The 26,346-nt window shown below is 41.5% G+C and overlaps 1 protein-coding gene and 1 pseudogene across 4 annotated transcripts in view; one reads left to right on the top strand and one right to left on the bottom strand.

The window, feature by feature from the left end:
• Window positions 1-260: 260 nt before the first annotated feature.
• LOC129491331 (inosine-5'-monophosphate dehydrogenase 1-like) lies at window positions 261-22,012 on the bottom strand (annotated as a pseudogene).
• Window positions 22,013-22,658: 646 nt separating this feature from the next.
• Window positions 22,659-26,346, top strand: part of ANKRD28 (ankyrin repeat domain 28) — a 205,222-nt gene continuing 201,534 nt past the window's right edge. For 2 of the 4 annotated variants that reach the window (XM_055295488.2, XM_055295485.2), the window contains exon 1: window positions 22,659-22,789. In XM_055295488.2, the coding sequence (XP_055151463.1) occupies window positions 22,763-22,789 (27 nt within the window). In that variant the 5' untranslated portion in view covers window positions 22,659-22,762. The remainder of the gene's footprint in view (window positions 22,790-26,346) is intronic. The other 2 variants (XM_055295489.2, XM_055295486.2) reach the window with 1 other exon arrangement.

Raw genomic sequence — 26,346 nt, 5'->3', positions numbered from 1 at the left:
AAATGGGATCTCATTAAACTAAAGAGCTTCTGCACAGCAAAAGAAACTACCATCAGAGTGAACAGGCAACCTACAAAATGGGAGAAAATTTTTGCAACCTTCTCATCTGACAAAGGGCTAATATCCAGAATCTACAATGAACTCAAACAAATTTACAAGAAAAAACAAACGACCTCATCAAAAAGTGGGCAAAGGATATGAACAGACACTTCTCAAAAGAAGACATTTATGCAGCCAAAAAACACATGAAAAAATGCTCATCATCACTGGCCATCAGAGAAATGCAAATCAAAACCACAGTGAGATACCATCTCACACCAGTTAGAATGGCCATCACTAAAAAGTCAGGAAACAACAGGTGCTGGAGAGGATGTGGAGAAATAGGAACACTTTTACACTGTTGGTGGGACTGTAAACTAGTTCAACCATTGTGGAAGTTGGTGTGGCGATTCCTCAGGGATCTAGAACTAGAAATACCATTTGACCCAGCCATCCCACTACTGGGTATATACCCAAAGGACTATAAATCATGCTGCTATAAAGACACATGCACACGTATGTTTATTGCAGCACTATTCACAATAGCAAAGAGCTGGAACCAACCCAAATGTCCAACAACGATAGACTGGATTAAGAAAATGTGGCACATATACACCATGGAATACTATGCAGCCATAAAAAATGACGAATTCATGTCCTTTGTAGGGACATGGATGAAACTGGAAAACATCATTCTCAGTAAACTATCGCAAGGACAAAAAACCAAACACCGCATGTTCTCACTCATAGGTGGGAATTGAACAATGAGAACTCATGGACACAGGAAGGGGAACATCACACTCTGGGGACTGTTGTGGGGTGGGGGAAGGGGGGAGGGACAGCATTAGGAGATATACCTAATGCTAAATGACGAGTTAATGGGTGCAGCAAAACAACATGGCACATATATACATATGTAACAAACCTGCACATTGTGCACATGTACCCTAAAACCTAAAGTATAATAATAAAAAAATAAATAAATAAATAAATAAAATTTCAAATACAGTTGGCCCTCTGTATCCATGGGTTCTGCCTTTGTGTAGATTCAACCATGAACGGAAAATATTTGATCCTAATACAAAGAAATAACAAGTGTTTGAGGTGATGGATATGCTAATTATCCTGATTTGATCATTACACATTGTATACATGTATCAAAATATCAGTGTATCCCATAAATATGTATGATTCTTATGTATCAATTAAAATAATACAAACAAAAAAAGAAATGGAAACTTTTTAAAATATTCAAAAAACAATAAAAATAATATAACAACAAAAACAATACAAATTAAAAAACAAAGCAGTATAACAACTACTTATATAGCATTTACATTGTATGAGGTATTATAAGTAATCTAGAGATAATTGAGTATACCAGAGGATGTGTATAGATTAAATAATACTATTTTATATAAGAGACTTGAGCATCCACAAATTACGGTATCAGCAGGGGGTCCTGGAACAAATCCCCCGTGGATACCAAGGGATGACTCTATATACAAAAGTAAAGAAGATAATAGAATGAACTTTAATGAACCAATCATTCAGATTCATTAATTACCAACTCATGGCCAATCCTGTTTTATCCATAACTTCACCAATTCATCTAATTATTTTTTAGCAATTCCTGGTGTAATATCATTTCATCCATTAAAAACTTCAGTGTGTCTAATATATAAAGCTTCTTTTAAAAATATAACCATACTATCATTATCATACCTAAATAATAATTCCTTAATAGCATTGTATATCCAACCAGTGTTTAAATTTCCCCATCTCAAACTTTTTCAGTTTATTTATTCAAATTGGAATACAAATTGTTTCATAAATTGCAATTGGTTAGAATGCCCCTTAAGTTCCTCTTTTTAATCACAAGGTTCCCATTCCATCCCTTTTTGTTTTCTTTAAATTTTACTTGTAGGAGAAACTAGGTTATTTGTGCTATAGTTTCCCACAGTCTAGAGTTCTAGAGTTTTTGTTTTTGTTTGTTTGTTTGTTTGTTTTTGTTTTTGGTGGAGGCATTGAGACCTGCTTGATTTATTCCAATTATTTAATACACAGTGATGCAACTGTGATCCCAAAGTATGCAAAGTTAAAGCCTTCAACTGGCTGAGGGGAAGGCAGGAATGATACACCTGGGGATGGTGGTGAGTCAGGAATGACGGGCAGGTGGCCATGACCAGGGCAACCTCCTCCCCAGGGCCAGGGACAGGGGAGCTACCTGAGGAGCAGGACCCAAGGGTAGCCCAGGGCCAGGGAAGGGGGCAGAGACCACTCCTTGTTCTAGGTCAGGAGCTAAGAAGTGCCACATGGCTGAGGGGGCAGCGGCCCGGGAAGGGCCAGAGGCAGGGCCAGGAGAGCACCATTTCCTGGGGGGCTGGGGGCAGGGAGGTACTCTACAGGAGAAGCCAGGAGGGGCCGCCTGCCCCTGGGGTGGGGGCCGGGCTGGAGCAGGCTGCAGCAAGAAAGATCTGAGGCAGACACCTGAGACCCTGGCTGGCTGGGCTCGGGGGGCTCCCAGGGCAGCCTGGCCCAGGGAAAAGTCCTGACTCTGCAGGGGATGCTGAGCGAGGGGCTGCAGACCCCTCAGGACCTCCCCTCCTCTCTCCCTGGAAAGGAGCTGGGGAACCTGTAATGCAAATCTGTGGACCACTCAGTTATGGAGGGAGGCTGTGCCCGAAGGTGGACACTGGGGTGCACCCCCTCCACCACCTCGACCTCCACCACTGTCCTCAGTACAGCCACTTCTAAGAATGCAGGCCATGGACGCCACCCTCGATCTGGGCCAATATGGTCCACTTCTCAAACTTGAGCTCTCCTGAGTACATCATGGACCAAAGGGCAGACAGGCTGTGGGCCCTGCTATCCTGGCAGCCTTGCTGAATGTCCGCTATGAGGTAGGGAACGAACTTCTGAATGGACCCTTTGTCCTGGATGGAGTTTGAGACACCCTGCGCAATCTTCACCTTATCCCCCTCGCTGAAGTATCGTTTCTGGCTGCTGCTGCTCTTCCCCATGGCATCCAGCGAGCCCATGCCATGGTACTTCTTGAGCCACACCCCATCTGAGAAGAAGTACTCGCCGGGGGCCTCCGTGGTGGCAGCCAACAGGGAGCCCATCATCACTGTGGAGGCTCCAAGGGCCAGGGCCTTGACCATGTGCCCCACGATCTGGATGCCACCATTGGCTATGATGGGCACACCAAAGTGCCAGGCATACTCGGCCACCTTGTACACAGCAGTGCCCTGGGGCCGACCACAGGCCATCACTTCCTGGGTGATGCAGATGGAGCCGCAGCCCATGCCCACATGCAGCCCATCCACACCAGCGTCAGGTTCTTGGCCTGGGCTGCTGGCACCATGTTCTCCCCAATCACCTGGAGGTGGGGGTACTTCTGTTTGATGTAATGCACCATGGTGATCTGATATGCCGAGTTCCCTGGGACGAGTTTGGACTATACGTTGACGCCCACCTGGGAGAGCAGGTCCAGGCAGTATTTGTCATCCTCACGGGTGCCCACGGCTGCCCCGCACAGCAGCTGCTTGTGGGAATCCTTGGAGGCCAGAGGGTAGTCTCGGTTCTTCTTCACGTCGGTGTGGGCGATGATGGCCACCAGTTTATCGTGATCATTGACAACAGGCAGCTTCCCTTTCTTGCTACACTTAGGATCTCTTTTGCCTCTTTCAACGTCACACCTGCTGGAGCCACCACCAGCTCAATCCTTGGCGTCATCACCTCACTGAGGAGGGTGGTGGTGTCCTTCTCAGCAAGAAAGTCAGTGTCTCGGGAGGTGACGATGCCCACCAGCTTGCTGCCCATGGTGCCCGTCTAGTGATGGGGATGCCAGAGAAGCCATGCCGCATCTTGGCCTCCAGCACATCACCCACAGTGTGCCAGGGGCTCAGCACCACGGGGTCCGTGATGAAGCCCTGTTCAAACTTGATCTTCTGCACCTCGTTGGCCTGGAACTCTGCGGTGCAGTTGTGGTGAATGAAACCAATACCTCCCATCAGAGCCATCGCGATGGCCATGTCAGCCTCTGTCACAGTGTCCATAGGGCAGGAGATCAGCAGCGTCTTCAGCGTGACCTTCTGGGTCAGGGCTGAGGTCAGGTCCACCTCATCAGCTATGAAGTCTATGAATCCTGGGAGAATCAGGAAGTCGTTGTAGGTGAGGCCGTCAGCGCTGGGGAAGAGCTGGGGCGCAGTGAGCCCATCCTGGGGCACGTAGCCGGTGCTGCCGCTGATCAGGTAGTCCGCCATGCTGCTGCCAGACCCCAAGACCCGACAAAAACACCCCCGCGGCCGCCCGCTGCTGCTGCTGCTGCTGCTGATGCCGCACCGCGGCCACGCTGCTGCCGCGGGCTGGGCAGGCCGGGGGCAGGAGCAGTCTAGAGTTTTAAGATTATATTTCTGTGTTATCATTTACCCCATCCCCTCCCTCCCCTTAAGGTAATAACTTCTTTTAAAGTTTTTTTTGTTTTTTTTTTTTTTTTGAGACAGAGTCTCGCGGTCGCCCAGTCTGGAGTGCAATGGTACAATCTCGGCTCACTGCAACTTCCACCTCCCGCGTTCAAGCGATTCTCCTTACCTCAGCCTCCCAAGTAGCTAGGATTACAGGCGCCCGCCACACGCCTGGCTAAGTTTTGTATTTTTAGTGGAGATGGGGTTTCACCACGTTGGCCAGGCTGGTCTCAAACTCCTGACCTCAGGTGATCCATTCACCTCAGCCTCCCAAAGTGCTGGGATTACAGGTGTGGGTCACCACGCCCGGCCTAAAGTTTTTATATTTTATCTTTTCTTTAAAAAATAAGTTAAACTGCCCAGGTGCGGTAGCTCACGTCTGTAATCACAGCACTTTGGGAGGCCGAGGCAGGCGGGTCACGCGATCAGGAGATCGAGACCATCCTGGCCAACATGGTGAAACCCCGTCTCTACTAAAAATATAACAAATTAGCCAGGAGTGGTGTTGCGTGCCTGTAGTCCCAGCTACTCAGGAGGCTGAGGCAGGGGAATCGCTTGAACCCAAGAGGTGGAGATTGCAATGAGCCGAGATCACACCACTGCACTCCAGCCTGGTGACAAAGCGAGACTCAGTCTCAAAAAAAAAAAAAAAAAAAAGTTAAACAATAGCATATCATACCATACATAATTTTCTGTGCCTTGCTTTCTTTCATTCAACTTTATACCTTGGTGATTACGGCAGTTTACAGAGGTGTTCCTCATTCCTTTTCTATAGCTGCATATTACTTCATCATGTAGATGTTACATAACATATTCAACGAGTCCTCTGCTGATAGACATTTGAATTGTTTAAAGTTTGTTGCTATTTTAAGTAGTGTTGCAATGAATAGCCAATATGTGTCTTTGTATTTTTGCCAGAGTATCTTTGGGATAGAATCCTAGAAGGAAGACTGCTGGGACAAAATATAATTGCATCATAATTTTGCTACAAATTGCAGAAGCGCTTCTTTTAAATGCAATGTATTTCTGGAAGTTTTGTCATAAAAGAAATCCTGAAACAGATCCTATTTCAGTTATCTACTGCTATATAACAAATCACCCCCAAAAGTATGGCTTAAAACTACCACTTATTATTTGTCATGATTGTGCAACTAGGGTGGGACTCCTCAAGAATGGCTTGTCTGTGCTTCGTGGGGTGGCTGCTTCGTGACTCCTGAGGAAGCTGGGATAGTTTGGCTAGAGCTAGAGAATACAAGATGGCTTTATTCACATATTTTGTACCTCACTTGCAGTGGCTGGAATAGTTGGGTGCTAGCTAGGCTTCTCTCTCTCCATGTGGTCTTACATCATCTAGAAGGCCAAGCTTCTTAAACATGGTGCCCAAATCTCAAGACAGCAAAACTGGAAGTTGGAAGGCCTCTTAAGGTCCAGGCCCCAAAGTTAGATAACATCACTTCTACTGAATTCTATTAGCCAAAGCTAGTCACATGGCCATCTATATTCAAGGGGAGAGGAAACAGACTCCATCTCTTGTTGGGGAGAGCAATGTACACATACAAAGATGAAAGAAATTGTTGATGGTCATCTTTGCAGACAATCTACCACAGATCCCAACTACATATATGCATTATACAGACCATAAACATATGTCCTATTCTTAGCTACTTGAGCATCAGCAGAACCTGTGGGAAGATTCCATAAAGGTGATATGAAGTGAAACACTTCTGCATATGGTGGTGTTAAAAGGGGACCAAAAGTGGAGGTTATGTCTACCAAGGAAAAGGGTCAAAGTCTTGCGTTTAGGCAGGGCACTTAACCATCTATCTAGACAACTATCAACGGCTTTTATATTCCTTCATTCTATTTGTGTTTATTCAAGAATACTGTTTCAGACTCAAAGAGTACAGTGATGAACGTAACAGACAAAATCCTAGCTCTTGTGGTATTTACATTCCAAATGGGGAAATACAGAACATGATAAGGGACAGAAAGACATGTAAGAATATCCTGTCCTTGAGGAAATTATAATGTTGTTGAAAGTGGGGGTGATAGGCAATCATTGCCTAGTTAGAGATAACAAGAAGGCAAATACAAACTTTGTATAATAGAGGTAAACAAACACATATTAGAGCATCTGCTCTGCATAAGTAGCTATACCACCAGGAGGAAAGTCTGCAAAGGTCCAGAAAGTAATGAGGAAGAAGAGTTAGGGAAGGAGGGATCACTCTGGCCTGGGGCAGTCAGGGAAGACTTAGGATGAGAGAGAGAGGCATAGTGGAACCAGAGCCTTTCTTTGTGTATCTGATGACACACTGGCAAGTCCCAGGGGCTGCTGTGTGATTAGAGGTTCTCACCAGGATAGCCTCCTTCTAAGATGGCCTCCCACTACTTGCTGAGAGAGGAAGACAAAGTGGGTTTTTAAAACTGGCTGATTTACCTGGTAAATAATGTACTTCTAGTCTATAAAATACTGTATTTTTCAAAGCAAAAATGTTCAAGGCTTAGTCCTTGCTGCTCATATCGACATGCTCTCCCTTGATGAGCTCACTCAGTCTTGTGGCTTTACATAGCATCTAAATGCCAATGACTCACAGAAGGATAATATCTTCAGTTCTGACATCTTGCCATACTCATATATCAACCATTTTATCCACATATCCATTTGGAGATCTAACAGGCACTGTAAGCTTCACATGGACAAAACCAACCGCTTGATTTTCCCTAGAAAAACTCTGCTCCTCTCCCAGTTTCCCTGTTAGTGGCACTACTACCACCAAATTACTCAGACCACAGCAATGGAGTCTTTCTTGTTTTTTCTTTCACTCCGTATCCAATCAATCAGCTGTCCAACAACAGTTGAACGATCCTGTTTGTTCTATCTTTTGAATGTATCTCTCAAACTCCTAGCCTCAAGCTATCCTCCCACCTGGGCCTCCCAAAGCACCACCACACCCAGCCTACTAGAATATATCTCAAACTCAATTACTGCTCAATACTTCTTCCCCTGCACCAGCCCATCATCAACACTCATCTCCTAACTGATCTCTTGCTTCCTCTCATGCTATTCTCACTCTATTCCCTACAAAACTGTCTGGGTAAACTTTTAAAGATAAAAATAAGGTCATTTAAAATTCCTGACTAAAATTCTTTAGAAAAAAAAGGAAATAAAATTAGAGGAAGAAAACATGACCAGAAAAGAAAGAAAAAAAAAACCTATAATGGCTTATCACAGTAATTAAATTAAAATTCAAACTTCTACCCTTACGACTTTCCAGCCACACTGACCTTCCTTATGTTTCTTAAACATGCTGAACTTGTTGCTTCCTTGGGAATTTTACATTGCTCTTCCCCAGATCTTTGGCTGAAAACTCCTTATTTTCTACTTCTCAGCTCTCAGGGCACCTTACAGATACCTTTTCTGACTGTCCTATCTAAAGAAGTCCACAACCAAAACTCACTAACCAAGGCACAGTGGATACATTGATAAATGTAACAGACAAGGCCCTAACTCTTGTGGTACTTATTTTCTAAATGGGGGGAATGCAAAACATGGTAAGAGACATCTTGTTACTCTGTTTTATATTCTTCATAACGTTGATCATGCTCTAAAAAAATATTTATTCATTTTCTTGTTTATGTCTATCTTTGCCATTCAGTATATATTAACAAAAGGAGATAGGACAGATACCTTAGCTATCTTGCTCTCCACAATGCCACTAGTCCTTACAGTAGTACCCAGCATATAGTTGGATCTCAAAGTATCACTGAATATGCTTGTACATATTCAAAAATATAGGAGTAACATCACAGCTATAAAGGAAAACTTCATTATAGTGGAAAAACTGTTAATGAACCCCTTTACCCAAATAATATCCTTCCCAACCTTGACATCTAATCCAACCCCAAAAATTTCTGATGTCAAGGGTTAGTGGACCCATTCCTTATATTGGCTACCAGGGAAATGTATGTCAACCTAATTACATCAGAGCAACACACATTTCCTGGAGGGCAACACACTTCTTTGCTTCCTGTAAAAATGTATTCGAAGTTGTGTTAAAAAACATTGTTACAGTTACAGATTCTTGTGGTATTTTCTTTGTTTCTTTGACATAAGCAGTTGTGACCTAGCTAGAACCAAATAGAGATAACGGAAAGACAAACAAAAATTTAGGAAAGTAGACAAAAACAAACACAGATTAGGCCATCTGCTCTGCATTATATGATCTAACACAAACAACAATGAACCTGACTTTACATTCTGATGCTGGACAAATTATGTAGTCCTTTGTGGTTCACGTTCTTCTGTCTGTAAAATCTGGACAGTCGTGCGGAAGCTTGAGAATCATCTCATCTGTATCCAAATGTGGAAACTGAGGCCTGATGAGGTTAATTGATTTACCCAGGCTCACAGCTAATTATTGACAAAGCTGGAACTTATAATAGAAATCGGATTTTCTGACCCTTAGGCAAGTGGTATTTCTGCCTCACCATACTGCAATGTTTGCCTTACTGTTTTGCTTTTGATGGAGGAGTATATTATCTTCCAATTAGTATGTAATCCTTGAGGATGTGGTAGGTTGTTCTTCCCACAGTAATTAGTTGGCCATATGTAAATAAATATTTATTAAATAAAGGAATAGTTTGCCATCAGTCCATGGTACCTGCCACCCCTCTATGTTGCAATCATCTACTGACCTTTCAGTCATTTCCTCTCATTCATTCAAAATTTTAGCATATAGGTCCCTGTCTCTCCACTGTGACTTGTTATTCTTGGTGACTTCAACATGCACTAAATGATATATCTGACACTCTGGTCATTCAGTTTCTTGACTCCTCACCTCTAATGATCTTTTTCTCCACCCTACCTTAGCTACCCACTCCCATGCTCATGTACTATTACTCTAAAACCTTGATTTTAGGCATTCCATTGTTTAACTACCTCCTTCTGTCTTCCTAGTTCACTTATTCTAATACACTCTAACTCTTCTTTAATCCTATCCGGAACTCTGATCCTTTGGTCTCATTAATTTTTCACGGGGCTTCCTTTCCTCACTGTCCTCTTTATCCAGCCTAGATTCCATGGTCCATGACTGTATTCATCCTAATTAAGGGTTTGTCAGTGTATAACCCCTAAGGCCCTTACCACGTTCTTTCTCCATCATACTGTCTAAAAAAAACTCCAATCTTGGTTAAAGCCAACTCTCTGCTTGATCTTTCCCTGCACTTAAGCATGAAATGAACCTGGATAAAACAGTCGCAATTGTGATGACTGGTTAAATTTATGATCACACACTATAGGAGTGTCTTCAGCAGTGCTGAATAATTCTACATTTCCTTGGCCAGCCCTCTCCTTCTCTTCTAGGCAGCTTTATCTCTCTTTAAACCATATACTCTTGATGCCCACTCCTAAATTTTACCTGATACCTTCATCTATTGATTGGTTAGGGAAAAAAATAAAAGTAAGCAAAAAAGAGGTACTAGAATCTTTTCCAATAATCTATCTTCCCCACCCCTCAACCTCCACCATTTAAAATGGATGAGGTGTCCAAGTTCTTACTAAAGGCTAAACTCTGTTGAGAGACAATTCTCTGAGTCTCTTACATTTCCTTGTTCCAGACTATGTAATCAAGGATTGAATGTTTTGTAGCCTTGGAAGATAGAGATGGTGTCTCTCTCTGGAACAAACAGCAAGAATGTTTACTGTTCAATATAATAAAAACACTGTCTCTGGAGCAAAGGGCACACATCTTTATTGTCCAACATAAAAGATTCAGGTTCCCTAAGTTCAGAGTTCCTCACTTGTAATGCAACTCAATGCATATGCAGGTGTCACCTGGCCCTCTTCACGTTGATCTAGGGAATTGGGGTGCAGGGAACTGGTGGTGTGAGAAATCAAAGCCTTTGTCTTTGACCCACAAGTTTCCCATTTGCTGAGCATCCATGAAATAGTGGCAGGCTAACTTGTTAGTTTACAAATACAGTAAAATCTCAGACCCTTCAGAGTTCCTGACATGCTTTACTTCTGAACTACATCTCATTCCCTCCTGCCTTCTCAAGGACTTTGTGCCTGCAGGTATCTACTCTCTCTTGCATCACCAACTTTTCCCCCTTTTACCTTTCAATTACTCCTCAGTCTATACATATAATATCTCCCATCTTAAAAGACAAAAACAACTTCCCTTAGGCTTTTCATCTCTCTCCCTACTACTCCAAATCGCTGCTGTCCTTAATTTTAACAAAACCCCTTGGAAGAGTTGTCTGTATTCATTTTTTCCACTTCTTCACTTCTTATAATGAGTTCTGTTCCAAGTCATTCCAATTAGATTTTTATTTATGCTATTTTCCCAAAATCCTTCCTAAAGTTGTCAGCAAACTCCACATGGCCTAATCCAATGGTCAATTCTCATTTTCTTTTATAGGAATTAACAGCACTCAACCAGTTGACCACTCTCTCTCTATTGAAATACATTCTCTCTTGGTTTCTGGTTTCTCTTATCCCAGTCTCCTTTGCTGGCTCTTCCTACTCTATTGAGAAGATCACGTGGAGGTTTTTGGTGCTTTATTCCTCTTTCATTCTTGATTTTGGTAATTAGTAATGTTTCTCTTGTTTTCTTGGTCAGTCTAGTTAAGGGTTTGTCAATTTTGTTGATCTTTTGAAATAAAAAACTTTTAGGGATTTACATTTTTTATCTATTGCTTTTCTACTCTAATATTTATTATTTTATTCCTTCTGCTTGTCTTGGGCTTACCTTGCTCTTTGTTTTCTAGTTTCTTAAGGTGGAAGCTTACATTTTTTATTTGTCTTTTACTATTTTCTGATATAGGAATCGAAGTTATATTTATTTCTAAGTACTACTTTAGATATATCCCATAGATTTTGATGTTGTGTTTTTGTTTTCATTCAGTAAAACTTAATTTCCCTTGTGATTTCTTCGACTCATGGGTTATTTAGAAGTGTATTGTTTAAATTCCAAATATCTTATGTTTTCTCAGGTTTCTTTCTCTTATAGATCTCTAACTAAATTCCATTGTGGTCAGAGCACATGCTTTGTACAATTACAATCTTCTTAAAAATTTTATTGAGACTTGTTTTGGGCTCTATTACATAGTCTATCCTGGAGAATGTTACATGTGCACTTGAAAAGAATGAGTACTCTGAAGTCATTCAGTGGAGTGTTTTATAAATATCAGTTAATTGATAGTGTTGTTAAAGTCTTCGTTTTATCAATTATTGAAAGTGGGGTACCAACATCTTTTAAAAACAATTCTTATTGTGTATATTTAAAGCACATGATTTTGTGAAATACATATAGATAGTAAAATGGTTCCTATAGTGAAGCAAATTAACATATCCATCATCTGACATCGTGTGTGGCACTCACATTTTGTGTGGCAAGAGCAGCTACAGTCTACTCATTTAGCAAACATCTCCAAAGCAATACACAATTATCAACTATATTCCTCATTTTGTACATTAGATCTCTAGACTTATTCATCTTACAACATTGTATCATTTGAACTACATCTTCCATTTTCTCTTCTTCCCACCTTCCTCCTAAAAACCACTGTTTAGTCTGCATCTCTGTATACTTGAATTTCTTTAAAGATTCTGTATATTAATGAGATCATACAATATTTTTCTTTCTGTGTCTGGTTTATTTCTCTTAGCATAATATCTTCCTATCTTCCAGGTTCATCCATACCGTGGCAAACAGCAGGATCCCTCCTTTTTTTTTTTTTTTTTTTTTTTTTTAAGACAGTTTTGCTGTGTCGCCCAGGCTGGAGTACAGTGGCACGATCTTGACTCACTATAACCTCTGCCTCTCAGGTTCAAGCGATTCTCCTGCCTCGGCCTCCCAAGTAGCTGGGTCTACAGGTGCCTGGCACCATGCCCGGCTAATTTTTTTTTGTATTTTTAGTAGAGACAGGAGTTTCATTATGTTGGCCAGGCTGGTCTTGAACTCCTGACCTTGTGATCTGCCCACCTCGGCCGCCCAAAGTGCTGAGATTACAGGCATGAGCCACCGCACCCAGCCAGGATTCCTCCTTTTTTAAAGCTGAATAATATTCCACTGTGTAAGTATATGTAACACATTTTCTTTATTCATTCATCCACTGACAGACACTTAGGTTGTTTCCAAATCTTGGCTGTTGTGAATAATGCCACAAAGAACATGGGAGTGCAGATATCTTTGTGGGGGATTTCATTTGAGTATACACCCAGAAAGGGGATTTCTGGGTCATATGGTACTTCTATTTCTGTTTATGAACTTCTATACTGTTTTCCATAATAGCTGCACCAATCTACATTCCCACCAAAAGTGTACAAGGGTTCCCTTTTCTCCACACTCTTGCCAATACTTATCTCTTGTTTTTTGATAACAGCTGTCCTAATTGACGTGAGGTGGTAACTCATAGTAGCTTTGATTTGATTTCCCTGATTAGTGGTATTGAACATCTTTTCATATACCTGTTAGCCATGTTTATGTCATCTTTGGAGAAACAGGTCCTTTGCCCACTTTATCAGCTTATATGTTTTCTTGCTATTGAATTGTGTTAAGTTCTTTATAAAGTTTAGATATTAGCCCCTCAGCAGAGATATGGTTTGTAAATATTTTTTCTCCATCTGTAGGTTGCCTTTTCATTTCGTTAATGGTTTCCTTTGCTGTACAGAAGTATTTTAGTTTGATATAGTTCCATTTATTTATTTTTGCTTTTGTACCCCAAGCTTTTGGTGTGATGTCCAAAAACTTATTGCCAAGGCCATGTCAAGAAGCTTTTTCCTTATGTTTTCTTCTAGGACTTTTATGGTTTCAGGTCTTATGTTCAGATCATTTATCCATTTTAAGCTGATTTTTGTGCATGGTATAAGGGTCCAATTTCATTTTTCTGCATGTGAAAATCCAGTTTCCCCAGCACCATTTATTGAAGAGATCATCCCTTCCCCATTATATCCTCTTGGTGCCCTTGTTGAAAATTAGTTAATCATGTATGTTTGGATTTATTTCTGGACTATTCTGTTCCACTGGTCTATGTGTCTATCTTTATGCCAGTACCATACTATTTTCATTACTATAGCTTTGTAATATAATTTTAAATCAGGAAGTTTGATGCCTCCAGCTTTTTCTCTTTTTCTTTACAAATTTTAGGATTGTTTTCTATTTCTTTGAAGAATGCCATCAGGATTTTGATACAGATTGCATTAAATATGTATATTGCTTTGAATAGTATGAACATTTTAACAATATTCATTCTTCTGATTCACATGCACAAGACATCTTTCCTTTCATTTGTGTCTTCTTCAGTTTCTTTCATGATGTTTTATAGTTTTCGGTGTATAAGTCTTTCACTTCTTTGGCTAAATTTATTCCTAAGTATTTTTTAATATTATAAATGAGATTTTTAAAATGAAATCTCTACTATTGGTGAATTTGCTTCATCCATTTATTTTGGAGGTCAGTTCTTATATAACATTTATTATTCTAGATGTATTGACCCCTTATCAAAATGTCTCCAGTAATATTTCTTAAGTTTAGTTTACTATTTTGATATTAATGTGGCCACTCCAGATCTCTTATGGTTACTGTTTGCATAATGTATCTTTTCCAGCTTTCACTCTCAACCTACTTATGTCCTTGAATCTCAGGTGTATATCTTGTTTTATTCAGTCTGATATTATCTGCCTTTTAGTGGAGATGTCTAGTTCATTCATAACCAATGTACTTATTGATACAGTTAGAATTTCTTTTACCATTCTGAGTTATTTTCATTGTGTGTCATGTCTTTTATTCCAATGTGGCAATATAATTATTAAAATTTAAGTTTATATAAAATGCCAACACATTTGGAAACTAATAATTTCTCACTAAAGAAAACATGCAAAATACAGATAAATGAAGAAATGACTCATACTTCTGTCTTCAAACATAATTTCATTTAATACTATGGTATACTGTCTTCTGGTCTTTAGTTTTTTTCTATTCATAGATGTTTGCTTATTTCTGTTTATTTTTTACAGAGTTTATATTATACTATGTATACAGTTGTTGCATATTTTTCTTATGTAGTCTATTATTTATATTTTTCATCTACTTCAACCACAGAAAAGATGTCAGCAGCAGAGAGATACTTGTAGTAGTTAAGCAGAGACCCTCTTGAAAAAGCTTTTGAATAAATGAAATGGTTCTGAATGGCCCTAATTTTAAAATAACTGTACTTGAATGTCAGAGGGTTGGTCTGAAATAAAAGGTATCTGAGAAGCATTTGCTGCATCAGGAATCTCGGTGTTAATACACTTGATGTTAGCTTCTATTTATGAAACAAAACGAAGAAAGGTCATGTTTGGTAAAATTCACCTCTAAAATGGCTGGACTTAGTGTCTTGGGAGAGCAGTGTGAACTATTGATTATGTATGTGTGTGTGCATATATTCTCACATAATATCAAGCTTATTGATTTTATGGCATTCAACCCTTTTGTCTGTTTCTCTCTTGGCTCACTGCAACCTCCACCTCCTGGGTTCAAGTGATTCTTCTTCCTCAGCCTCCAGCTGGGATTACAGGCATGTGCCACCACACCCAGCTAATTTTTATACTTTTAGTAGAGATGGGGTTTTGCCATGTCGGTCAGGCTGGTCTTGAGCTCTTGACCTCAAGTGATCTGCCAGCCTCGGCCTCCCAAAGTGCTAGGATTACAGGCATAAGCCACCACGCCTGGTCTGTTTTTAATGGGGCATTTGCCAATTACTCTATGTAGTTTCAGCAAATTTTGCTAAATGTGGTTAAATGCACACAAGTTCATGACTACATGGTGGCTGTTTATCTTTTTGGTGGACAGTTCCTTTTATGATGACTACACATTACTTGTTAATTCCTATCAATCGTTCTTTCCTTAAATTCTCATGCCTGATACGTTATTAGATGAATAATATTTTGATTAATATTTTCTTGGTATACAGTTCTTTTTAAATCCTTTCCCTAAACTTTTGCAATATGTTTTAACCATATATCTTGCAAATAGCTGGTTTTTAAAAAAACCCAGTCCGAATGTGTTTGTTTTTTTTATAGACAGATCGAATCCATTTATATTTATTGTGATTAACAATATCCTTGGACTTCTTTGTACAATCTCATTTGAGTTTCCTATTTATCATGCTGTTAATTTGCCTCTCTTTATCTCTTTTGCCTACTAATTCATTAACTAAGTTTTCTCTAGGCCATTTTTTTTTTCTCTACAGGTTGGGAAGTTCCACATTCTAGTTCTCTTATTTTGGTGAATACCTTTAAATGTTTAACATGTATATCAGTAATGGGTTGTGTTATATTCATGGTTGCCATAATCTTTTAAATAACCTTTCTATATTTGGGATACTTTTCTGATTATAGGTCCTACCTACCAGGATAGAATTGAGAACTCAAATTTCCTGCCTCTCTTGCAGTTAGAATGCAGGCCTGTGACATAAGCTCTACTTAACTAGATGTACCCATGGAAATGTAAGGAATGTGAGGATACAAGCTCTGCAGACAGCTACTACTCTCCTGGCTACAAGATCAAGTTCCAGACACAGAATTGACACTGATCCTGGGAGTAGGAGCAAATGAAGAAAAGTTGAGCTCCTGATATTTGGAGCTTGATGGGAACAGCATGCCAGTTAGTTCTGGCATGGTTTCGGGCATTTTTCTAGAAGTTTAGCCCAGGATTGTTTTTCCAGCTCTCTCAATAATTTTGTCATAAATTTTTAAAATTCCTGCATGGATTCTGTTGTTTACAACAAAGAACCTTAACCAATATAACTTGTCAAAGTCTAAGGTGAAGGAATATTTCGTTGCCTTTGAATAAAATAACTCTAGAATATTTTAGCTCAGAACTCCCTCCTACCATCATCTACCATATTTTAATAGATATTTTAATTTCACCTGGTTTTAAAATTCCAAAATACTAGCACTTAAAAACATACTACTGATTCATATTAACCAAGATATTTGATAATTTGTTTATTTTTTTCTTCAGGTTTCAGCTTTTTTCTTGTCGGAGTATATTTCCTAGGACTTCTTTTAACGAGTATGTGTGCATCCTAAATTTTGAAAATGTGTTTATTTTGTCCTTTCTCTTGAAAGATGGTTTAGCTACGTATAGAATTCTATAGAATTCTCTAGTTTCTCTTTTGGTCTCTTAATACTTTGAAAATATTTTCCATCATCTTCTGTCACAACTGTTGGTGATAAATCTGCTGACAGAATGATAGTCATTTCTCTTAGGGTAATTTGACTTTTCTCAGTGGTAACTTTTAACATAATTTTGTTATGTTTGGTATTCTTTAATTTCACTACTATGTACAGGTCTCAATTTCTAAAATTTATTCTGCTTGAGACAGCACACTCCTTTGATCTGACAACTTACATTATTCAAGTCTGAAAATTTCTCAGACATCATCTCTGGAGATCACCTCTCCTTCCTTCTCTCCTCCTGAAACTCTTTTAGATATATGTTGGACCTTCTACTTCCAGCCTCTGGGTCTCTGAACTTACCTTTGCTGCCTTTTCTTTTTCTTTCTTTCTTTTTTTTTGAGACGCAGTCTCGCTCTGTCATCCTGGCTGGAATGCACTGGCATAATCACAGCTCACTGCTCAGCCTTGAAGTTCTGGGCTCAAGGGATCCTCCCACTTCAGCCTCCCAAGCAGCTAGGATTATGGATATATGCCACCACGCCCAGATAACTTTTATTCTTAGTAGAGATGAAGTCTTGCTATGCTGCTCAGGCTGGTCTTGAACTCCTCACTTTAAGCAGTCCTCCTTCCTTGGCCTCCCAAAGTGCTGGGATTACAGGTGTGAGCCACTGTGCTGTGCCCTTTTGCTGCTTTGTTAGTCTATCATATGCATTTTCTTAAGATAGGGATTATCTGGCTAAAAAGCCTTAAATATTTATCTATTTCCTACCACATAAGCTGCTCTTCTGGCTTTCACGGTCCTTATGCATCCAGGCTCTGCCACTGATTAGTTGGATAACTCTGGGAACACACAATTTCTTTGGGCTCCAGTTCCCAACATAAAAAGGTTAATAAAAAATTTAAATGAAGTAAGCATATAAGGTGCTGTGCAAGTGCCCAACAGTAAAAACAGTAGTAGAATAGTAAATAAAACGTGGTGTGGCTGCCTAGCTCACAGCAAATACCCTGGCGGTCACATCTGTATAACATCTTTCCTTCTATCATTTTGGACATGAATTCTGAATGGAGACTGTCATCAGCTCCAAGACCTTGCGGTAGTGATTGGCTGAGGCATGACCACATGAGTCTAGTCCAGCCAATTAATCATTACTTCAGATGTGTCAGGAATATTGACTTTTTCTTTTTATCACTGCAGAGTACTTAAAATGTGTCAGTGGAGCTACTGGCTGTAGTAATAGAGAAAAAGAAAGAGACGTGGAAAACGAGAGAAAAATAGATTGATTACTGGCAACAATTAAGTTCCTGGCCCCATTGGCTTTGATGATATGGTTTTTGTGCTGTTAAGAATTTCCCTAATATGTAAATATTTCATTATAAGCAGGAATAGCCTTATAATGAAGATTTTAAAAATATTAGGATTTGAACATGCACCTTATTTTTGCTCAGTTGCATAATTTTTTTTTTTTTTTTTTTGAGACAGTCTCACTGTGTCACACAGGCTGGAGTGCAGTGGCACGATCTCAGCTCACTGCAGCCTCTGCCTCCCAGGTTCAAGCAATTCTCGTGCCTCAGCCTCCTGAGTAGCTGGGATTACAGGCACGTGCCACCACACCCAGCTCATTTTTGTATTTTTAGTAGAGACAGGGTTTCGCCATGTTGGCCAGGCTGATCTCAAACTCCTGGCCTCAAGTTATCTGCCCACCTTGGTCTCCCAAAGTGCTGGAATCACAGGCATGAGCTACTACACCTGGCTGTATAGACTTTTTTCCCCTATTTTTTTCAGCAGCTATGAAAATGTACAAGGCGTCTTCAAAAAGTTCGTGGAAAATGCGTATTATGAAAAAATATGCATAGATTTTAATTTTTCCTTTTTTTTTTTCTTTTTGAGACAGAGTCTTGCTCCATTGCCCAGGCTGGAGTGCAGTGATGCCATCTTGGCTCACTGCAACTTCTGCCTCCCAGGCTTAAGTGATTCTTGTGCCTCAGTCACCCAAATTATTGGTATTACAGGCACGCACCTCTACATCTGGCTAATTTTTGTATTTTTTAGTAGAAACAGGCTTTGGCCACGCTGGCCAGGCTGGTCTCAAATTCACGGGCTCAAGTGATCCACCTGTCTTGGCCTCCCAAAGTGCTAGGATTACAGCCATGAGCCACTGTGTCTCGCTGGATTTCAATTTTTTTTTTCACCAACATAAACTTATATTAACTTGTTATAATGTATCTGAACAGGATACAGTTTGCAGCACTAAGAAGGATAAGACGTCAGTTTGAAAAGAGCCCCTATCAGAACAACATGAATTCTGTTAAAATTGAGGCAAGAACAAACCTCAAATTTATGGTGAAGCTTGGGTGGAAGAATGGTGAAATCACTGATGCTTTATGAATAGTTTATGGGGACAATGCCCCCTGCCCCCCAAAATAAGCAGTTTATAAATGGATAACTCATTTGAAGAAGGGACAAAACAATGTCAAACATAAAGCCCACAGTGGCAGATCATCCACACCAATTTGTGAGGAAAATATCTTGTTGTATCCTAATTGAAGAAGACTGACGATTAATCGCACGAACAAGAGCCAACACCACAGACATCTCAATTGGTTAAGCTTACATAATTCTGACTGAAAAATTAAAGTTGAGCAAACTTTCAACTCAATGGGTGCCAGAACCATTGGGCCCAGATCAGTTTCAGGCAAAAGAAAGGCTGTCAATAGAAATTTTAAACAAGTAGGGTCAAGACCCTAAAACATTCGTACACTTCTTCAAAGAATTCTAACAGATGAAACATGGCCTTACTATTATGATCCTGAAGACAAAGCACAATCAAAGCAATGGCTACCAAGAGGTGGAAGGGTCCAGCCAAAGCAAAAGCAGATCAGTGAAGAACGAAGGTCTTGGCAACAGTCTTTTGGGATGTTCAAGAAATTTTGCTTGACTTTCTGGAGGGACAATGAATGATAACATCTGCTTATTATGAAAGTGTTTTTGAGAAAGTTAGTAAAAGCTTTAGCAGGAAAATGCTCAATAAAGCTTCACTAGAGAGTCCTTCTCCAACATAATGCTCCTGCTCATTCCTCTCACCAAACGAGGGCAATTTTGTTAGGATTTTGATGGAAAACCGTTAGGCATCCACCTCATACTCCTAATTTGGCTCCTTCTGACTTATTTTTGTTTCCTAATCTTAACAATTCTTTAAAAGGCACGCATTTTTCTTCTGTTATTAACATTATATTATTACTGTAAAAAAGACTGCATTGACATGAATTCCCAAGACCCTCAGCTCTTTAAGGATGAACTAAATGGCTGGTATCATTGCTTATCATCTTGAACTTGACAAACCGTATGTTGAGAAATAAAGTTTATATTTTAATTTTAACCTTTAATTCTATTTCCCACAAACATTTGAAGTACCCTGTAATTGCTGTCATAATAATAATATAGTGTAATGGTCCTTCAGAGTTTTCCACAGCCTTTCATATTATTATCTTATCTGATGGTGTGAGATGAGTAGGCCAGGAAATGTTAAGCTTAGTTTTTTTATGAATGTTGAAACGGAGACACAGAGAAGTTAAATGGTGTTCATGGTGCAGAAGGGTGAGAACCCAGCTAGGTGTGAAGCATCATCTCTAAGGAGAGCTCCGTGCCTACTATAATGCAGATGGTACATCATAAAACATTTTCATTAATTACTGTTAATTGGAAAATTTCAAGAGAGTCCTGGAAAGTTTCGTTAGCTTCAATCACAAAATCTATTAAAATGCATATTCAGTCCATAAATCCATACTCTCAAACACACTTACATTCTCCCAAAAAAATCATCTTTGCTATATTCCTAATCAGGTTCTCACTGTGTTTTTAAATTCTAGAACTTTAACCTAGAGAAGAGATTATTTGGCGGGAAGAGGAGGGATATATTAATTCCTGGCTCAACATCCATAGTGCTTAACAGGCTTACTTATAAATGAGGGTAAATCCTAACACTCCTAGACCAAGATAGAACACGATTGGATATGGCACATGGGTAATTATTTACAAAGCTAACTTGTAATCACAAAGTACTGTAGTAATATTATCACAACACCTTTGTTTTGGAGAACTCAAATGCTTTCACGACATTAACTCATTCACCCTCACTGAACTGATAAGGAGGGGTTGGGTGACAAATAGTATCTCTATTTTATCTGCTGGAGTTGAAATAAGGGGGAAAGGAGCTACTGAAGAGAATGCAAAGGAAGAGCAGTTTGATTTCCTTTTTAGCCTCATTATGACGGTTAGATCATAGTTATGAGAATTCCTCCATTTTAAGTAGAAAATATCATGACGAGGGACATAATTTTAGGTAAGAAATTGTTTCAATGGAACCATGGCATGGATATGTCAAAGAATATTGGAAGGGTCGTACTATCAGTTAATCGGGTGGGTTTTTGATCTTGCACTCTATTTTCTTTTTTTTTTTTTTTTTTTTTGCGTGGCTAAAGCTAAGTTTTTTGTTGTAAGTGCAGCATTACAATAATCTGATAGTCCTGACGAAGATCTCCATTTCCCTAGACTGCCATTAGGCTCGAATCGATTCTCTAAATAAAGTCCATCCCAAGAGACACAACTGATGTAGGGGGTAGAAGAGACTTTTAAAAACCTACCCTGACGTCACACGTTTGTGTTTTAACCATCTGCACCTTTTATAAACCAGAGGCTGGAGCCGCCCGGGCGGACAGACCCAGGCGCACAACAATCTTCTCCCACACGAGCCTGAAATGGCAACAGCGTGCGGCTGGCTAAGAAAGAAAAGCCGTTTCAGAGCTGCGGGGTGGCGTGGGGGTGTGTGTGGCAGGATGAGGGAGTCATTCCTCTTCTCCTCCACCCAAGGATGCTATTTATTAGAAATCCTGCACATCTTTTTTTGTTTGTTTGTTTAAGAAAATTGATTTCTCTCGAGTAGGAGGCAAAATGCTTCAGATGCGAAATAAGCGGTGGAGGCAGCAAGCCTGGCTGGGAAGCTTTCAAGGGAAAACCACACAGCTTAGCTTCGGATTGGGACTACGGGCATAAAAAGGATTGGGCGTCCACAACCTGTTCGGCTGCGAAGACGACGCCCTTCCGTCCAGAGTGCCAGCATCATCCCCGCCCCTCACCCGGTCTCGGCCTGCAGCCCCCGGGGAGGACAGCAGCGCCCCCCATTCCGTGACCACCTCTCATTCCACTCCTTGGCTCCTCACCCTCCCCAAACCCAGGGGCGCATTCTCACGCTTTCTCCACGTGCAAGTTCGACTCACCCATCGCCACTCGCCGCAGCCCCCAGGTGCCCACCCCTTCCAGCCCTTCCGGTCCCTCACCCAGCTCCTTAGTCTTGCCCTGGCTGAGGGAGGTGTCCGCGCTCCACCTCCACGTGCGAGTCCGCGGCCGTTCCCCACCTCCCCCCGCTACCTCCGCCCCGGGCTCCGCCCACCACGCCTGAGTCGCGCGCCTGGGAGCCGGGACACCTGGCCACCCTCCCCCGGCCCGCGCCCCTGCCGACTCCCCCTCCCCGCCCGCGCCCCGGCCCCGCGCCCACCCTTGCGGCTTCCTCCGCCCGCCCCTCCCGTCGCGGGAGGCGGGGGGCACCAGCGAGCGCGGCGGCGTGGCCAATGGGCGCTCGGCTTACTCTGGCCTCTCCCCCGCGCGGCCGCCAATCGCGGCGGGCGGTGGTGGTAATATTGTGGAGTTTGGATGCCGCCGCTGCCGCGGGCTGGAACGACGCGGCCGCGGGGGCTGCCAGGGTATTTCGGGAAGGGGGCGTGAGGAGGCGGCGGCGGCAGCGGCGGGTAGGGCAGGCAGCAGAGGGAAGGAGAAAGAAAGGAAGGAAGAGGGCGGGGAGTCCTCAGAGGAGGAGGCGGGACCGGCCGGGCTCCTTACCTCTCGGCGGCGGCGGCGGCGGGCGGCCGGGGAGGCGGCGCCGCCCCCTGCCCGCGGTCTTCTCGGCGCAGTCGGCCGCGGACCCGCTGGTCCCGGGCAGCGGCCAAGGCTACTGGTGCGGGAGCAGTGGGCCGGGCGGCGGCGGCAGCGGCGGCGGCGGCGGAGGAGGCTGGAGTGGGCGCGGAGGCGACCGCCATGGCGTTCCTCAAACTCCGCGACCAGGTAGGTGAGGGGCTGCAGGGCGGGATCGCGCCGTCCGGGAAGGAAGGGAAGCAGGGCGGACGGGCAGTGTGGGCCGCTGGGGCGCCCGCTCGGCGGGGTGGTTGCGAGGGAAACGGGGGTCCTGCCCCGGGGACCTGCGCGAGACGGCGGGCCGGGGTCCGCTGGCGACCCGCTTGTCAGAGCTGCCGGGGCCCGGGTGAAGCCCACGTGCCGCCGGGGGTCTAGCCGCTGCAGCAAGAGGGGCGGGTTCCACGCTCACCGCCCTCGCGTCGGGCGAGCTGCCGGGCAAGCGCTTCCTCTTTCCTGCCAGGTGAGGCTCGGGCCTAACAGGTGGCTTCCCGGCTGCCGGGCGGGAGCAGTACTGGCGGCCGTGACCCAGGGTCACGACCTTGTTCTGTTTGCTTGGCTAGGTAGTGCGAGGGACTCTCTCTCCGGGTTAAAGGCAGTTGATTTCGCTTAGAGACTAGTTGCAAGTTTCCAGACTTGTTTTCTTTTGACATTTTGTGCACCATGTTGTTACTTTTCTTGACTTAGGAAGAGCTGGTCAAAGAATACAAGTCAAAAAGACTTGTAACTCTCTGGAACTGAAAAACTACTTTGTATCTAGGAAGGAAATCGCAACTGTATCTGAATGTTTTATACACCTAAACATTTGGAAAGATGAGTAATAAGGCTTTTGAAAGATCCGGACGCTGCCAAACATTTTCCCCGTCTTTTAAGGAAAAGGAAAATTAATGTGTGACATTTAACATTAATTTGTCATAGGACACTTGCTAGTGTTAACAACTTATTTTTGCCATTTGTTTTCCTGAACAGAAGATGTTGAACAGATTTGAAGGGAAAATAACTTTCATGTTTTGGGAAACTATTTTGAAAGTGAGCACCCCGTTGGCGAAAACAATGGAGAAGAACCTGAGACTATTTTTTATATTAATAAAGATTGCACCTTAAATTCTGAATCTAAGTAATATCAAGAATTCTCATTTTATAAGTGAATTTTATGTTTAGGCTGATCGCAGACCTTGTGTATCATTTGGTATCAGAATGGTCTTGCCTGGTGTTAACATCAGGGCATGATACTTTGAAAAACTACAGTTTAGTCAATACAGTTTATACCTTGTATTTCAAATTATACACCTGTTCTGTCCTATAAGAGAGCCACTAGCCACATGTATCAATTTAATTGAAATTAAACCAAGTTCCTTAGTTTTGCTAGCCACATTTTAAGTGCTCAGTAGCCACATGTAGCTATTGGCTATTGTATTGAATAGGACAGACATAGAACATTTATCTCAGTTCAGATAGTTCTTCTGGACAGCAGTGTTAGAGAATAGCAGGTAAAGCAGTTATAGCAGAAACCATTTCTGCTAATTCCAGTACAGTCCGTGCATCTTATACTCTTAACAATGTGAAACTCGAGATCTGGATTTTCCAGTAACCTTTACCAGTCGAATGGCACTTTGTGCTTCCATTGTTAATGCTTGAAGTAACGACTGATCGATGTTTTCCTTTGTTTCTAGTCCTGCATTTTTGAAAAGGTTGTTTTTGTGATTTAGATTACTATGTGCATTAGAAATTTGGTGAACTTTTAGGAGAGCCTCATATTTGATTCACCATCAGGTTTTAACAGAAACAGGATTGTGTTTTTCAGGATTGTGTTAAGCAAAAGTGCAACTGGATTTTATTCTGGAATTGCAATTGTGAGAAAATTGTGATGCCACTCCAGTCTTATGTATACCCATTAATATTCAGTGGTAATATTGAGCTTTAAAATGCCACTTGCGGCCAGGCGCGGTGGCTCACGCCTATACTCCCAACACTTTGGGAGGCCGAGGCAGGCAGATCACTTGAGGTCAGGAGTTCAAGACCAGCCTGGCCAACATGGTGAAACCCCGTTTCTCTTAAAAATACAAAAATTAGTCGGGTGTGATGGCACGCACCTGTAATCCCAGCTACTCTGGAGGCTGCGACAGTAGAAGTGATTGAACCCGGGAGACAGAGGTTGCAGTGAGCGGAGGTCGTACCACTGCATTCCAGCCTGGGCAACAGAGTGAGACTCCATCCCCCCCAAAAAATAAATGTCACTTGTAAATCTAATGGTCGGGGAAAAAGAACGTTGAGGTTTACCTCTAAACTACTAAGTAATTGGCTCATCTGGTCTCTCTTTTGGAAGACTTTGAGAAATAAGTTTGGTTTTGCCTAGTTTAAAGGGAATAGTTGTTTTTAGAGGGTATCTTATATGTTGTTTTATTAGCCATTGGAAATGATGGTAAAAGTGAAATAGCAAATATTCTTAAACTTTCCCATCTACAGGAAAAGCAGGTCAGCTAGATTATTTTGTTTGGAGTAATGGAGAAGATACGGGTAAGGACATAGAGACTTCTAAAGCTGGGTGGTACTTGCCATCGCTTTTAGCTCAAAAGCCTTATATACACTTGACATAGGAAGTAGTAGAATGTACTTTTCTAGGTCTGTTTCCCTATTCACCTTGTATTTTGTTTTCTTCTGGCTTTGTAAAATACAGTTTAATACATATAAGCTACAAATGCAAAAGGGTTGTTTTTCTTTGTGCATTTAAGCATCAGGAGGGTTCTAGATGGTTTAAACATAAAATCAGTAAGTAAAGCAATTTGTTCTCATAGCCAATCAATTTGAATAAGATAATTTTCTCTCATTTTGTGCCACCACCTAATTATGGGGGTAAGAAGTTATTACTGCATTACTTTCTGACTATGAGTAGATGAAAATGATTTTTAATTGTAAACTGAAAATAATTTGTTTTCTGTTTATAGGAATGGACACATTTTTTCCTTGAATTTTCACTTCAGTTTGAATAAATTTGTGACAATTGCAGGGTTTTTTCTAATATCAGTGTTACGGTTTTCATTCTTGCAGTTGGTATGTTAAAATGTAATCATCCACAATTACATTTTAATTTGTGAGCAGTACACCCTAATAAGAAGGGTAGAAGATCATTGTTTAGGGATCACAGACTCACAACCAGTAAGTTAAATGGTAATTGACATTGGGCTTCAGTGTTGAGAAGACAATGGGGAGTAGTGGACATCATGGCAAATATGAACAACAAGTATGTTAGTGGCTGCCTGGCTTCAAGCCATTGTTACAGTGCTGGTGTGCCTAGCATTTTTAGAACTCCATTTTTTTTTCTTTTTGGAAGCCAGAAATCCAGATTGCTAGACAAAACCTCTCTCTACAGGTATTTGTAAACGTTGGCAAGTCGGTAGCTACCGTTGACAACAATTAATGCTTTGGTTTTTAAAAAGGACTAGTAAGGAACCAGTTTTTATAACTGCTGGTTTAGATCAGTTTGAAAAAACAAAACTACAAAGTAAGATTCCCATTAAATACAGTTTTCTTCTAGATAAAACAGCCAGTGTGGTCAAAACACTTTTTACAAATTGCAATAAAGCCTACATACCATAAAGTTCACCCTCTTAAAGGGTACAGTTGAGTGATTTTTAGTATGTTCACCAAACTGCAAACCATTATCACCATCCAATTCCAAAATATTTTTATCATTTCCAAAAACAAACCGC

The sequence above is a fragment of the Symphalangus syndactylus genome, chromosome 10 (genome assembly GCF_028878055.3).
Source record: "Symphalangus syndactylus isolate Jambi chromosome 10, NHGRI_mSymSyn1-v2.1_pri, whole genome shotgun sequence".
In the NCBI taxonomy this organism is placed as follows: domain Eukaryota; kingdom Metazoa; phylum Chordata; class Mammalia; order Primates; family Hylobatidae; genus Symphalangus; species Symphalangus syndactylus.
This window is presented reverse-complemented; position numbering and strand designations above follow the sequence as displayed.